This window comes from Macrobrachium nipponense, chromosome 4 (assembly GCF_015104395.2).
Source record: "Macrobrachium nipponense isolate FS-2020 chromosome 4, ASM1510439v2, whole genome shotgun sequence".
NCBI classification, from domain to species: Eukaryota; Metazoa; Arthropoda; class Malacostraca; order Decapoda; family Palaemonidae; genus Macrobrachium; species Macrobrachium nipponense.
Genome location: NC_061100.1, coordinates 116,034,934 through 116,051,926, shown reverse-complemented (window position 1 = coordinate 116,051,926; position 16,993 = coordinate 116,034,934). Strand labels below are relative to the sequence as shown.

At 40.2% G+C, this 16,993-nt stretch overlaps 1 protein-coding gene across 1 annotated transcript in view; it reads left to right on the top strand.

Annotated features, from left to right (window-relative positions):
* Positions 1-16,993, top strand: part of LOC135211490 (inhibitor of Bruton tyrosine kinase-like) — a 154,887-nt gene that overhangs the window by 33,686 nt on the left and 104,208 nt on the right. Inside the window, exon 4 of the mRNA XM_064244797.1 lies at positions 14,122-15,710. Coding sequence (XP_064100867.1) covers positions 14,122-15,710 — 1,589 coding nt within the window. The remainder of the gene's footprint in view (positions 1-14,121; positions 15,711-16,993) is intronic.

The window sequence follows — 16,993 nt, the reverse complement described above, 5'->3', positions numbered from 1 at the left end:
ATCAAAGAATTATCCAAAGAATAAACCAAAATAAAGCCAAAAGCGATTGCCAATCCACAGAATACGTCACCAATTTAGTAGAATTACAGCGACACAGGGAAGCGAGCGAAAAACCCGACGGCGGACTAACAACGATGTTGACAGTCCAACCGGCAGAGATGATCTGAGGAATAGAAAATGGGAATGGTTCCAAGTACCACCCTGTAAGGGTTGTTAACCACCTAACCGGACACCTACCACTCGGCGGTTGCCGCGAGTTTTGAAAAATCTGCCGGACCGATGGAGACTATAGCTATATATATATAACTGCCAGGTAAGTTCTATTCATAAAAACTATATGTTTTAAGTATGCCATGTACCAACAGTTTTATCATTTCTGTGAGTTTTTTTTTTTCTTAACCCTTAATGGATGCCTTAATGGATGGATACTGTCATATGAGTAACAATAACGGGTTTTGAGTGGTGGCTGGATTACCTCCTGATGATTATCAATATTACACACCATTGATTTGGAGGAATCCGGCTAGAAAAAGGTAACATTTCTTCAATAGCCCATAAATTTACTAATGGCAACTTTTAGACTGGCTCAGCTCGCTGATTTTAGGTTTCTCATGATTCACTTTATACTTGACTTCACAGGCATGTAATCCCTCTCTCTCACACATGATGTCTTTTTCTATATTTGCTTATAGATATACCTAGGGGTTGCTGTTGGTTTTAGTTCTTATCTTTTATGATAGTATGTTAGTTATGATTGTAATTTTGCAAAGAAATATTAGAAAAAACCTGTATAATCCAAAAAAGTTATTGCATCTTCAATCTCAGTATATTTATGTAAATATTTTACAACAAATATATGTTACTGATTTTAGTTCTTATCTGTAATGATATTGTATAAGCTGTAATTATAATTTTACAAGATAAAATAAAATTATTTATTAAAAAAACATGTATGTATAACTTGCTAAAATTTATCATTTTCTTGTGAAAGAGGTCCCACAAAGGGTTGTAAATAGTAATTTTCAACTTTTACTTTTGGAAGGTTGGGAGAATTTTTTATACAGTGGTCCCCCCGTATTCGCGGGGGATGCGTACCAGACCCCCCCATGAATAGTTAGAACCCGCGAATGTTTGGAACCCCTATAAAAATGCTAAAAACAGCCTATTTTGTTAGTTAAAACTCAAGAAAAACCCACTAAAAATTTTCCTACATGGTTTTTTTAATAGTTTTATCACAAAAAGTGCATTTTATGATGAAATTCATCAAAAAAACCAGGAATTTGTGGATATTTATCATAGAAAAATACCGCGAATGCGCAAATTTTCCGCGAATAATGCAGGGAAACATTCCCGAGAGAAATCCGCGAATGTGTGAGTCCGCGAATCTGGAGAACGCGAATACGGGGGGTCCACTGTATAATTTTTTTCTTAAACCATGTGCATTTGCATATCTTCCTCTTTCCATTGATTTGTTTTTCTTAAATTGGCCAACATCAAAGTTAGCCCTGGTATAGGGTTCTGCATATATTTTTTTTAGGCTGGCTTTTAAGTGTTTATAGATCAAAATCTAGGTGTGTTTCGTTGCTCATCATCTTAATTTTATAGTATCACATCCATAATTTGTATAAGCCTAAGCTCTATTAGCAGAATTGTTTTAGTACATGGGGTACCATGACAGGAAATTGCCATTGGGAATATTACCTGTCAGAAAATTGCCCGTGGGTAAATTGGACATCGTTCTGAAGTAGCTCTTAACCTCTCAGATCGAGCTTTTCCAAAATGCCTCCCTTAGAAAGCTCATGAAGAAAACACTCTTCTTGGTAGCACTCGCAACAGCAAGACGTGCGAGTTGGATGCTATGAGGAAGAAAATAGGTTTCTCACAAGATGTGGTATGTTCCTTAACTCTGAATTTTCTAGCCAAAAATGAGGATCTAACCAATCATTGGCCTCACTCATTTGTGACTAAATACCTCATGGACATATTAGGTCCAGAGGAAGAAGAAAGGTTCCTTTGTCCTGCGAGATCCTTAAGGTACTATCTCTGAAGGACAGAGATAATTAGATGACCATCAGAACACCTTTGGTGCTCAGTGAGAAACCCAGTTTGTCCTTTGTCGAAGAATGCAATCTTGTTTTTCTTGAGAGAGCTCATCTCAGAAACTTTCTCTCATGTAAATGAGGATGCTTTCAACATTCTTAAAGTGAAAGCTCATGAATTGAATATAGAGTGGTGAGAATGTTTCTATCTTTCAGACATAATTCATCACTTGTCAATTTTACAAGCAACGTTTTGGAGATGTAAATCGGTCTTTGCTTCACTCAAGGCCATAGAGACAGTATTTGAAAATTGTAATAGTCCAGGTCCTTTATTCGTGGCTGGCATGATGTTGGGGGCAGGAACATAGGAAACATTTTGTTTTTTTGCTTTCCACCTACCTTGAATCAAGGTTTGTGATTTTGGGAAGTCTGGGGGTACTAGTCAACTGGAGTACCTGCCAGATCGGTGTCGTTTTTAACTGGGTGGGTAATGTTTTTTTTTTTTTTTTTTTTTTTTTTTTATAAAATTGTTGTATGTGTTGGTTGATTTTATTATGGTCTATGCCCAGGGCAAGGCAAATTGTACTTTTGGCTTTGTTAGCTCAAGGTGTGCTTCCTCTGCTGCAAAGTCCCCACTAATGTAGGAGCAACTCTTGGTTCTACTGCCATGCTCTCTACTAGTTGAGTAGTTTAGTAAAGTGCCGACCAGAAGCAGTAACTTCCTGCAGCAGCTTTCTCAACAGGTAAGGAAACAAACGGGCATTTTTATTAATGCTGCCATCTATTTTTTATTCCATTAATGCTTTGGCTTAAATATGTCCATGGTGTTCCCACCTCAAGGCAATGTGGAATTAGCTATGTAATTACTTGATAAGTTACTTTAATAAAGATGACATTTGTTTTATAACAAAATTTGATTTTATTTATACTTACCAATTACATGATCGGAGCCCACCCTCCTCCTATGCATGGATATTAGGGCATAAAACGAATTGAGCTCTATGTTAGTTTGTTTCCTAAAGTCCTGGATAGTAGGCAGGTCCTACTCATTTGCACACAAATAGTAGAAGCTCTACTGCACCAATTTTGAATTTCAAAGCTGCCGCAGGTTAAGTATAAATAAAATCCAATTTTATTAAAAATGTAATTTTAAAAAAATTCACAGTTTTTGATAGTAATGTTTGCACCTGGGGCTCACTGGTATAGTATATATTTTTTTAGCCTCCTATTTTGAGAGAGAAGTTCATTAATGATACCAATGGCTATTGCTGACAGGTACTTGGTGAAATTTGCTGCATGATGTAAGAAGTTGTAAATTCCCTGTTTTTTGCTCTGGAATGCAGCAGGTTGCTTGAAGTCTTTATTTCAGTCCAAAATTTGAAATTAAAAAAAGTCAGTCAGTGATGACCCCTTGTCTTTTGAAAATCTGGGAAAATAGAATATGAATATATTCATGACAATATACTATGTTAAGCATTCAAATAGTCATTTCACTTATATAACTTACCCGGTGGTTACATATAGCTGTCGTCTCCTGACGTCACGGCAGAATTTGAAATTCGCGGTAGCGCTAATGGTTTGACAGGTGATCCCTCTACTCCCGCCCTCTACCGGGTACCGGGAACCATTCCAACAATAAATCAGAAGTTTCCTGCCGTCGGAACTGGTAACACGGTTCCTCTGCTGGTTGGAATTGGGATTGATCATCTTGGTTTTCTCCTTTTGGTGATGTACCTTGAGTTTACTGATCTTTTTGCTAGCGCTATAGTTATTTTGGTTTGGATATTGTTGTCCTTTTTAGGAATTATTTTGAATTCTTCACGATGTCTGACACCGGCTCTGTTCAGTATAGGGTGTGTAGTAGTGGGTGTAAGACTAGACTTCTTAAAGCTTCACTTGACCCTCATTGTGTTAGTTGTAGGGGACGTGAATGTTCTTTTGAGAATACGTGTGAAGAATGTAAGTCTCTAACATCTCAAGAGTGGAAGGCACTGGGAAAGTATATGAGAAAGTTAGAAAAAGATAGAATCAGAAAGGCTTCACAGAGATCTTCTTCTAAGTCAGTGAGTAGCCAGGATATTCCTCTGAATTCTGTTAATCCTGTTCCTTTTAACCCCGTAGTGGTTGCTCCTGCCCTCGAATCTGTATCTCCCGATCCCGATCCTGTGTCAGTATTATGAGCCGATATGGACTCGAAATTTGTCTCTTTCCTCACCACTATGCAGAAAATGGGTGAGACAGTGCAAGAAGTGGTAGTTAAGTGTGATAAATTACTGGAGGAGGTGGTTGTTCGGCCCGTTCGTTCTCCTAGGTCTAGGCCCCTGTCAAACTCCCCAGATCCTGGGAGGAGGCATGCCGAAAACCGAAGGGAGGCGAGCGGGATCTGCTCCCGAGCAGCCGCCCCCTCAAGCAATCCTGTAGCCGTATCCCAGGATGCTGTCGCTCACCATTGGAAAGGTGTTGCGAGGAAGTGTTTTTCGTCAAGCGACTCTAGTTCAGATGTTTCCTCTTATAGAGGTTGGCGTAATAAGACTTCTAGACCGCTGAAAAGGTCTCGCGATGTGTCGCCTGCTGCGGTTCCCAAGAAGGTGGCGGCTGCCGAACCTTCTTGTAGTTTTTGGGAGGAGCCTGAAGCTTTTTCTACGGCGGTTTCGATTTATCGCCCTTCTCTCATAGAAGTGGAGAAGCCGAACACGCACACTCCTTCGGAGCCTTCTCCAGAGCCTCCTCAAGCGATAACTCCTGCGGCTCCAGACGTGTTTGTGGATCATCCTTCTACGCCTCCCGCGCCGTCTACGTCGGTGGATCCTCAACCTTCGGTGTTTGAACAGATGAATGCCAAGTTAGGCAGTATCTTGGAGCTTTTTGGCAAGTCTCTTTCGTCCCCGAATGCGCTCCCGACCACCTTACATCTTCCGCAGACTACTGTGCAGTCCTCTTCGCAGGCTCCTTTGCAGTCGCCTCTTCAGGCTCAGACTCTCCATGTGACTCCTCTTCAGACGCCACTTCAGGCGCCTGGTCGGACTCCTTTCCTGACTCCGTCTATGGCGCCACGTCAGGCTCTCGCTCGAGCGCCACCTCAGCCGCCAGCTCAGCCGCCAGCGCGGCCACCAGCTCAGCCGCCAACGCAGCCACCAGCTCAGCCGCCCGGATTCGTCTCAGTACAGGCTCAGACGTCTTCTCCTACTTTCTCACACCCTCCTCGGACGCATCAGGGTGTGACTTCGCCGAACAGGATTCCTCTTCCGATGGAATGTTCGCCAGTTTCGTCGAAGGAAGCTTCGGATTTGGAGGAAGAAGGAGAAGGTCTTACAGAAAAAGACAAGCATTTGTCGGGGTATAAACTCCTTTTATGATCCTTTGTTGACAACTTTGGAGATTCTTTTGCGCCTTCCGTTCCAGTTTCTCCTAGTTCGCAGTGGAAAAAGGACAGTAAGCCTGACTCCTCGTCCTCGTTCACGCGTCTCGTCCTCTCGATTTCGGCTAAGAAAGCTATCAAGAAAGTTAACGCTTGGCGTTTGGAGAAGAGGGAACAGGGGAAAAATGTTTTTTGTCTTCCCCCTTCGAGACTTTCGTCAAGGAGCCGTGTCTGGTATGACACTGGAGAAGTTTTTTTTTTCTGGGTGTGACTGCCTCTGCTCAGGGAGACTTTTCTAGTCTCGTGGACTCTTCCCGCAGAGCAGCCCTTAATACTGCTAAGATTTTCTTTTCAACAAATGAACTGGAGCATCTTTGCAAGAGTGTTTTCCGTGTTTTCGAAGTTGTTAGCTTCCTGGATTGGGCCATTGCTTCGCTGGCCAGGAAAGTCAAGTCATTTGGACTTTCGGAGGAGCAGTTGAAGGATTTTGCCTCGGTACTGGATTGTATCGATAAAGGCATCTGTGATGGAGCTTCGGAGCTCGCTACCATTTTCGCCTCTGGAGTGTTGAAGAAGAGACAGCTTTGGTGCTCCTTCTTGTCGAAAGGGGTTTCATCGAACCAGAAGTCTGCCTTACTCTTCTCTCCTTTGGACAAGAAACACCTTTTTCCGCAAGAGATTGTGAGCGAGATCGCTCAATCTTTAACACAGAAAGCGACCCAGGATCTTTTATCACAGTCAGTGAAGAAGCCCAGGAAGATAACTCCGGTTCTTTCTGCTTCTCGGAGTGCTCCCTCCACGGAAGCTCCTAAACCATTTCGAGGGAGAGCTCCCGTTCGATCTTTCTCCAGGTTTCGTGGGAGAGGTAGAGCCTCTTCTAAAACCACTCCCTCTTCCATCAAGAAGTAGGCCCGTAGTCCTCCACACAGCAGTAGGAGCCAGATTACACCTTTTCTGGCAGACCTGGTTTCATCTCGGAGCGGATCCTTGGACGGTCCAGGTCCTGAAGGAAGGATACACCATTCCGTTCATCAAGCACCCCCCTCTCACAGAATTTCCTGTGAATTTGTCAGCCTACTCGGAGAACTCCGAAAAATTTGCCACCCTCCATCAAGAAGTTCTCGCCTTACTGGCAAAGAGGGCCATAGAGTTAGTGGACTCTCCGCAGGAACCAGGATTTTACAATCGCCTTTTCCTGGTAAAGAAGGCCACGGGGGGTTGGAGACCGGTGTTGGACGTCAGTGCCCTGAACGTCTTTGTCCTGAAGACGAAGTTTTCTATGGAAACGACCCAATCGGTATTAGCAGCGCTTCATCCTGGAGATTGGATGGTTTCCATAGACCTTCGGGACGCTTATTTTCATATTCTGATTCATTCGGAATCGAGAAGATTCCTGAGATTCGTGTTCCAGGGCCGCATTTATCAGTTCAGGGCCCTCTGCTTCGGCCTGTCGACAGCTCCACAAGTGTTCACCAGAGTTCTGTCGTCAGTAGCAAAGTGGCTTCATCTAGACGGGATACGAATATCCATGTATCTAGACGATTGGCTTCTCAGGGCAAGGTCCAGACAGAAGTTTGTGGAGGACCTACAAAAGACTTTAAGGCTGACGGAAAGCCTAGGTTTGCTAGTAAACAAGGAAAAGTCATGTCTCACTCCTTCTCAGGAGATAGTTTATTTAGGAGTGAGACTGAATTAAGTTCTTTTTCAGGCTTTTCCGTCTCTCCAAAGGATCGACTCTTGCCTGAACAAAATAGACGAATTTCTCGTCAGACAACCTTGCTCGGCGAATCGGTGGATGAGCCTTTTAGGAACCTTGGCTTCAATAGAGCAATTTATAAGTCTGGGCAGGCTCAACATGAGACCACTTCAATTTTACTTGAAGCAGAAGTGGCAAAGGAAGAAGTTCCCAGACTCCTTCGTGTTCCCCATCTCGGAAGGAATAAAACAGGACCTCCTTTGGTGGAAATCAGAAGGAAGGCTAGAGGAAGGCTTGTCTCTAAGCCAGTTGAGCCCCAACCTTACTCTTTTGTCAGACGCATCGGACAAAGGGTGGGGAGCTACTCTGGGGAGAAAGGAAGTGTCGGACTTTGGCAGATTCATCAGAGAAGCTGGCACATAAATCTAAAAGAGTTGAAGGCGATTCATTTGGCTCTAATGCACTTCAAGACAGAGGTAAGAGGGAAAGTAGTGCTGGTTCAAGCAGACAACACCACGGCTCTCTCTTACATCAAAAAACAGGGGGGGACACACTCGTTCTCTCTGTGCGAGGCGGCGAGAGACCTACTCATTTGGGCGAAAGAGAACAAGGTTGTCTTGAGCACAAGATTTATTCAAGGTTCGAAGAATGTAAAGGCAGACATTCTCAGCAGGAGAGGACAAGTCCTCTCCACAGAGTGGACGTTACATCCTCAAATATGCAAGAAGCTTTGGGGGATTTGGGGATGTCCTCAGTCGGATCTCTTTGCCACAAACAAGACAGCTCGTCTACCACTGTATTGCTCCCCAGTTCCAGACGAGGAGGCGTTTACAGTGGATGCCATGCTTCTGGACTGGTCAAATCTGGATCTGTATGCCTTTCCACCTTTCAAAATGCTAAGATTAGTTCTGGCGGAAACGTTCAGAGGTCATCAGAACGTCAGGATGACTCTGATAGCCCCCTTTTGGCCGGCCAGGGAATGGTTTCCGGATCTACTACTGCTGTTGACGGACTTTCCGAGAGAGTTACCGTTATGGAAGGATCTACTCAGACAGCCCCACTTTCTGAGGTTCCATCACAACTTGTCCGCTCTTCGACTAGTCGCCTTCAGACTGTCGAGCATCTCCTCAGAAAGAGAGGATTTTCAAAGAGAGCTTCAAGGGCTATTGCTAGACCCAGAAGAGAATCCTCTGATCGAGTGTACCAAGCTAAGTGGGTCCAATTCAGAGCTTGGTGCAAAGAAGAAGGAATTTCGTCTTCTAAGACCTCTATAGCTCAGTTAGCTAACTTCCTTCTTTTTCTTCGTGAGAATAAGAAGCTTTCTACCCAGACAATTAGGGGTTATAGAGCTATGTTGTCTTCTGTGTTCAGACATCGAGGATTAGACATTTCTAATAATCAAGACCTCTCAGACCTGATTCGTTCCTTTGATACGACCAAGACAAAGGAGTCAAGAACAGTAGCTTGGAACCTGGATGTAGTTCTTAAATGGCTGATGTCAGATAGATTCGAACCGATCTCCTCTAGTTCTTTTAGAGATCTGACCAGGAAGACACTTTTTCTTTGTGCTTTAGCATCAGCTAGAAGAATCAGTGAGCTGCATGCTATTGATAAGAGAGTTGGATTCGCTAAGGGCAATGCCATTTGCTCATCAATGCTGGGGTTTTTGGCTAAGAATGAAAATCCCTCACGTCCTTGGCCTCGTTCTTTCTCTATAAAGAACATTTTGGAGTTAGTGAGGCCTAATGAGCCTGAATGTCTTCTCTGTCCAGTGAGAGCACTTAGACATTATGTGCAAAGGACCAAAGATCCTTCTCGTCCTCTTTCTAAAAATGCGCTCTCCTTCTTTTTAAGGAATTTGATTTCTGAGGCACACGGACAATGTCAGGACTCAGATATCAAAGTGTTTAAAGTCAAAGCTCATGAAATTAGAGCAGTGTCTACGTCTTTGGCCTTTAGACGTAATCTGTCTTTGAAAGACATTATTAAATCTACATATTGGAGAAGCAATTCTGTCTTCGCATCTCATTATCTGACAGATTTGCAAACCACATATGAAAATTGCAGTACATTGGGGCCATTCATTGTGACTGACACGGTATTGGGTGAGGGAGAGAAGGATGTATCCCATCCTCACTAACTTTTCTCCTTGATTATGTTTTTTGTATTTTTAAGGTTGTTTGAAGATACAGGGAGTTTTTTGAGTATCTTTCAGTCTTTTAATGTCTTGGTGTATTTCTTAAACGGTTGTGGTGATCCCTCGTTTTTCATTGTATTTTGTGGTGATTTGTACTGCGCCCTGAGCAGGGGCATTATAGTCTTGTCCGTTACGGTCACGTCCTCAACGGCAAGTACTTATTATTGTGTCCGACGCACGGATCCATATATCCTGTCGGTACAATAAAGACCAGCAGACTACAGAGGCAGTAACCACTGAGTCAGCGGTCTTTAAAGGTAAGGAACCTATATCTTCGGATAATTCCAACAGTTGTTATTTTAGCTGCCATTGTCCCACCACCTAAATGTGTCAATCAGCTATATGTAACCACCGGGTAAGTTATATAAGTGAAAATGACATTTTTATAATAATATAAAGTTTCACTTATACTTACCCGGTGGTTACATAACGAAGCCCGCCCTCCTCCCCTCATATGGACAGGTAGGCATGAAACTTCTGATTTATTGTTGGAATGGTTCCCGGTACCCGGTAGAGGGCGGGAGTAGAGGGATCACCTGTCAAACCATTAGCGCTACCGCGAATTTCAAATTCTGCCGTGACGTCAGGAGACGACAGCTATATGTAACCATCGGGTAAGTATAAGTGAAACTTTATATTATTATAAAAATGTCATTTCTTTCGTAATTCATACATTGTTGTGCCTCCATATTCATTATGTGCACCTTTTTTGTAAGGCTCTTTCCCCATTCTTCTGGGTCTGGCTCTTCCTTGTCAGGATTTAGGTAAGCTCATGAATGATTGGCTTTTCCTGTTATATCTGAAAAGATTAGATTTTTTCAGTTTTAAGTGATGAAAGAGCCCAGGATACAGAGTTCAGGAAAATTTTATGTCTTATCTTTTAACTGAAAAGTCATATCTCTTAAGTGTAAAAGTGGATACGATGATAAAAAAGGGTTTCTACTCAACTCGCAGTATGACCTTGCATGGTGGATATCCAGATCTTGACTCTTACCCACTGCCTTGTCATAGAGTAACTGTTACCAACTTTTGCCTGTTTGCTTGCATTGGGGACAGAACATTTCAAGTTTACGTTGCTTTGTTTACTTATCTCCTAGAGACTGATCCTTCTTCTCTCCTTGTGTGAAGTTATGATGTGATTGATCTAAGTGTTGCATAAAACTTTTACAATGTCATTTCTAAAAGGGGAATGGTAAGTACTTCCTAATGATACAATATATATTCATTTTTTAAGAGTTGTTATATTTCATAGGTGGTCAATGAAAAAATATTGTCGCATCAATATCATACCCTCTGCTACTTTTGGACACAAGAAATGACAGTTGAAGAACAAAAACTTAAACTCATTTTGCAAAGTGAAAGTTTATCTCCTGTGGGCAAGGTTTTACTTAATAGTTAGCAAGGGTACTCTCTTAAGTAAGTTCTTTGTTAACATACCCTTTTGAAGTACCCTATTAATAGACATATAAGTTATACATAGCATAGAATGGTTACCCTCTGTTTTGCTAAAGTGGAAGGCTTACCCGGGAGAATTTTACCCAAATAAAAAAAAAACTACTTATGAACAAAAAACATTTATTTTGAAAATGCACAATGAAAATACAACTCTTTACCTTTCATTTATGCTCTTTTAGATTAAAATTTCAGTTATGGAAGTACCTCACAAAATCCTGACAAAAAAGTAACAAAAAAGTGAATTTAAAAAAAAAATCTTCATAATTAATTAGCAAAAAAAAAATAGTTTCTCAAGTTCATTACCTGTATATATATATTTTTGTTTTGCCCTGGCTCACTTATATTCAATATATCTTATCTGAAAACAGCTGAAAAAGAAAAAAATATTTGAATAAGGGTTCACAAATTATAACAAATTCGAAACAACACTCGTAAATGGTGACTGTGGGAGAAATTCTCCTGAAATGGGCCAAGGAGCAAAAACTAGCAGAGACAGCTGGACCACACACCCACCCTTAATCAAGTCAAGCTGAACACTGAAGCTACTGGCCGTGTCAAACCACGCCCAAGTGTATGAGTTACAAAACCATCTCGAAAACACCGGGAGAATTCCACCCTGGTAACCGTTTAAGGGTTAGGAATTCTTATCAGGACTACTTACTGGTGCTTGTCTGATACTAAACAGTTTAGGGGTAAGAAACACCAAAGACTTCTTTAGGGGGTCTTTAGTGTTTGAACTATTAAAATATGCAGCTACAGGCGGCCCTCGGTTAGCGGCAGGGGTTCCGTTCCTGGCCACCGACGCCAAGTGATTTTCGACGCTGAGCGATTTTAAAGCCTACGGCCGCCGCGCACCTTCTTTCGAAACTCTAGACCTGTCAAAGGTGCCGTAATCCCACAACGGCGCAATAAGTAAAATTATATTTATGCAGTATAGTACTATAGAATTTACTGTACAGTACATGTGGGTGTCTAGAGTATGTAAAGATATAATAAAGTTTATACAGTGTACAGGTAGCTGTAGTGTTCAGGTTACGATCATTAGTCTTGATAGTCCGATTTTATGAGAGATCAAATTACAATAGCCTAACTTTATCCATCTTCTAGTTACATAAGTTCAATAACAGCAAAAGAGAATGATGAAAGTATGGTTTTAACGTTAGACTCGTTGCGTGAACGTGTACAGCCATGAACAACCGAACGAGAAACAACTTTTTTTTTTTTTCTAAGTACAACCGAACTGGATAACATCTGTTTGGCTTGTATTTCGATCATCGTACTACAGTACAACATTACCGTATTTGTTATAAATGGCATTATGTATAGAATAGAACTGAGATATCTTAATGTAATAACTTTATTCGCTATAGATCAGAGATCAATATAGATTATAGATCAATCGGGAAATATACCGTTAAATTTAAACCTAGTTATAACTGAAGCTGAGAAAACTGTTCAAGCTGCTAATGACTATTATCGTACATCGGCAACAAGGATAAAACTGCAGTAAACGTCTGCCATCACAGACAACTGTAGATAAAATTGGGATAAAATCATTTTAATCAAAACTACTGTGCTTGAAAGAACACATTTTACTGTTGGTTTCAAGCCGATATAAGATAAATAACGTAAAGTTCATATTACGATGATATAAAGGATTATTACGAACGGAATCACGTATTTTTTTACGCAATAAACATGCCGCCAACGTAATCTGTTAACGAAAAAAAAAAATAGTAGTTCACATTCACAACGAGACATATTCAATAAATATTTCCACCTAAAAACACGCTGTATAAGGAAAAATAACTTTGTCTCATATAAGTCAAGTATATAGATATTCGTTTATGCTAACTAGAAGCAAGAGCATTCGCTCAGATTTGCGTTATGGTGAAACAAACTCTTATTCATCAGCTGATTTCAAACCACAACATTGGCCGCTCCGCGGAATACGGGCTTAAGTTTGCTGTAGTATTTTAAAATACAATAATATGAGAATAAATACAATATTCTTGGATACAGTGAAATAATGTATAACTTTTTAAAGGATTTATGGAAAAGATGCATAATTAATAAAATAACACAATGCATTTTTCGGAACTGGCGGACAAGAACGAACATGAAAAACCATCCCCTGACAACGTGGAGCGTAGTTACAAAGGCTACCTTAATTTGTATCTTATTTCTGTACAAAAATGAAAATACCTTTACGTAATATATTTTCATACACATTTTAAACATAAAAGCATAAACATTTGAAAAATCGACACATCGATCGCTAAATTTGCACACTTTTTAACTCTATATTTTCGGAAGAGCGGCAGACGGCGGCATACAAGAACGAACTTGAAAAAAACATCGTAGTCGATAACTTGAAGGGGAGTTTCAAAAGCTGCCTTTTTATCATATTTCTGCACAGAAATAAAAATACCTTATTCGTAATACATTTTCATACACATTTTAAACATAAAAGCATAAACATTTATAAAATCGACACATCTATCGCTAATTTGCACTTTTTTTAAATCGATATTCTCGGAAGAGCGGCAGGCGGCGGCTTACAAGAAAGAACATGAAAAAACATTGTATTCAATAATGTGAAGGGCAGTTTCAAAAGCTGCCTTTGTATCATATTTCTGTACAGAAATAAAAATGCCTTTCACGTAATATATTTTCATACACATTTTAAACAAAAGCATGAACATTTATAAATCGACACATCCATAGCTAAATTTGCACTTATGTAACTCGATATTTTCGGCATAGAACATCGTCAGAGGCATACATTTTACCCTAATACCTACGTAATAACTCTTTAAAATTTGTTAATATAATTTGCATAACCTTTATGGTCTGAATGGCATTTCTACAAATGTATGAATGCGTTAGACAATGGCGCTAGCGGCGCTGTTAACTGAAATTTGTGCCGTAAAGATACCTTTAAAATGCCTTATTTTTTTAATGAATATTTTTGACGACCGCCGTAAAACCGATTCGCCGTTGAGTGATTGCGCCGTTAACCGCGGGTCGCCTGTATACATAAACCATGGCAATTTTGGTTTCTCTGTCTATTTTCCAGTCACTGGACACATCCTACTAACCTTTCTTCTTAAACATTTCAGACCTCTTCTCAGTATTCTCTTAAACAATCCATATCTCAAGTAAAACCATCTACTGTATTATAATGGGTACAAAGTTTTGAGTTCATCCCTACACCTATACCACATCTGGTTAAGACCATTCAGCTGACTGTACTTTTTCTGTGCATTCCTTCTGGCCATCATAAGCTAGGTTTTATGATGTTTAGAATATAATTTTAGTTTTCAATTGATATGTCATAATAAATTTTCTTAGTAAATTTTTTATTTCCTGGCAGGTATGGACATGTGGCACAAACTCTTACCATCAACTTGGTATAAATCCACCTCCTGAGTCTGTTTACACTCCAAAGCTGCTTACATGGCATAAAAATCATAAAGATGAGGTTATAGTAGGCATTGGTGCTGCAAGGTATCATTCAGTTATTTGGACCTCTCGAGTTCTGTATTCTTTTGGTCTGAATGCTGGACAGTTGGGCCATTTCAAGAATGAAAATGAAAGAAGTATAATTAATCCCCGGAGTGTAACATCTATTGTCTTGAGAGAAGAAGGAACTTTAGCTTGTGTTGGAGTAAGTGATGGAGCAACTGTGGTTTCAACATCCTTTGGAGATGTATATGTTTTACATCAATATCAAACAAGGAAGGTTGCTTCAAGGATGCTAGGAGTTGTGAAAGTGGCTTGTACTGGTGGTCATCTAGACTCACGCATTGGGGCAGATGGTCTGACAGAGAAAGGTGGAACTTCCCTCAAGATTGCTGTGCTTGTAGGTGGTGGTGTAGGCCATCTTTACCTGTGGACAGAGGAAACGGCCCACCTTTCACGTTGCTTGTTCACAATTAATCGTAAAATAAATCTGATAGATTTCTGCTTAAATGTGCATTCTCTTAACCTTGTAAGTGATGAAGGGGAGGCATTTTCTGCCATTGTATTACCACAACGTGAACGCAAAGCCACCGACAAAGTTCTTGGGAAGCCTTGGGGTCCTTCAGGAAAATTCAATGAGTTTGTAGATCGAAGCTCATGTATTGTGCTGCGCCTCACTCGTATTGTTGCACTTCATCGAACGGTTGCAATAATGTGTGATCCAAAGGGCCGGAATTTTGCTGCTCTTCAAAATGATCCTAACAGCTTTCTTTGGGATGTTCCACAGATCAGTAAAAGTTCCATGGCTGAAGACCTTGGCAATCTGTTGAAGGAAACTGCTGAAGAAGATTCCATACATGATATCATCCTTGAATGTGGAGGTCGCAAGTTTCCAGCACACTCCTTCATTCTGGCCCATCACAGCTTGTTTTTCAGAGAACTGATTATAGAGAAAGAAAACAAAGATGACACTGACTCAACTGTTCAAATGGTGTGTGGCAGTCTTCAGGACTCAGAGAAGAAATGCTTAGTTGTTTCAGATATCAGACCTGAAATCCTAGAAGAGGTTCTCAGCTACATTTACTCGGGATCCTGTCAGTTAACAACACTAGGTCAATGCCATTTCAAATTATCGCCAGATGTAGAAGTTTCATGTAATAGTAACGATATATTTAATGATAATCATATTGGTAATGGAGACCTTCAGTATTCTTTGAATTCAGAGCAGAATACTCAATCTGTTTACAAAGATGAGACATTACAAACAAAGAATTCCAATAATAAAAAGAAGAAGAAAATTCCAAAGAATAGTGAAGCCAAAAACAAACCGTCCAGCATCAAGCGTCCATTAGAAATCAGTCGTTTCTCTGTTCAGAAAAAGCCTTTGCAGCTTTTATGTGCAGCTGCCAAGAAATTGCAAATTACAACACTTATTCAAGAAGTGGAAAAACTTGAAATGGTTGATGGATGTATTCAGCTGAAGTATGGATATAGCCTAAGGTAATTATATATGTTTTATTTATTTTATGTTTCTGCTTTTGATGATAACTGGGTATTTTTTATATATAGACTTAAATTTATTTCACCTGCTTTTTGTTGTAATCCATCGTATTATTTTTGCAAGAAAGCTTAACACACGTCTGGGATTTATATAGATACTTTTTAAAAGCAAATTCCATGTTTAGTACAGTAAATTCAAGCTGTTATTTAACTTTTAACAAGTATGTTGATATATAATGATTACAGTAGGAATTGCTTTAATGTGTATCTAACATTAAAACATGAGAACAACACATAATTACTGTGTCTGAGGCAAAATAAAAAGAACTAGTTTTCTGTTGCCGTGGAAGCTGTAAATAGAAAATAAATACTATATTGTACTATGGAAACTATAAACTGATAAGAGTAAGACAAAGGTTAGAAATTACATTTAACAGCCTATCAGGTTCTGCAAGAGAAAAATTCCAAAGTAGAATTATGTGAGCTTGAAAATTAGAAAAATTTAATGGTTTTTAAAATCACTTAAAATTTACTACTGGAAACAAGGAACAGCATTTTACTAAGAGTTATGAGACTGAAACTAGTCAGTATCTAGCCAAAAGACAATAAAAGCAATTTACAGTGGTCCCTCCCGTATTCACGGGGGATGTGTACCAGACGACCCCCCCCCCCCCCCCCCCCACCCACCCACCCACCCCCCCCCCCACCCCCCACCCCCCCCCACGGGTAATAGTTAGAATCGGCAAATAGTTGGAACCCCCTATAAAAGTGCTGAAAACAGGCTATTTTGGTTGGTAAAAATCAAGAACTAAAAATGTTTATACTTGGTCTTTTTAATAGTTTTATTACAAAAAGTGCATTTTATGTTGAAATTGATAAAAAAAAACTGGAATTTGTGGATATTTCTCATAGAAAAATACCGCGAATAGGCGAATTTCCCGCAAATAATCGGTAGGTATAGTCCAGTGAGAAATCCGCGAATGCGTGTCTGTGAATCTGGATAACGTGAATATGGGGGGCCACTGTACTCATGAAATTCCAGATTTTAAAATGCAAAAACGTGAGTTGAAAATGCATGTATACTGTAATGCTGATTCAATAATGGCTGCAATACATACTTAGGCTCTGCATATCCTGCCATCACTAGTGAAAATGAAACTGATGAATTATTAGTATACAAGGTTAATAACCAATATCTCTTGGGCTGGAACTGGGAAGAGTGAATCAAGAATCAGTTGCGAGAGATGTAAGTTTCTGTTGTGATGAGTTGGCCAAGGAAACAT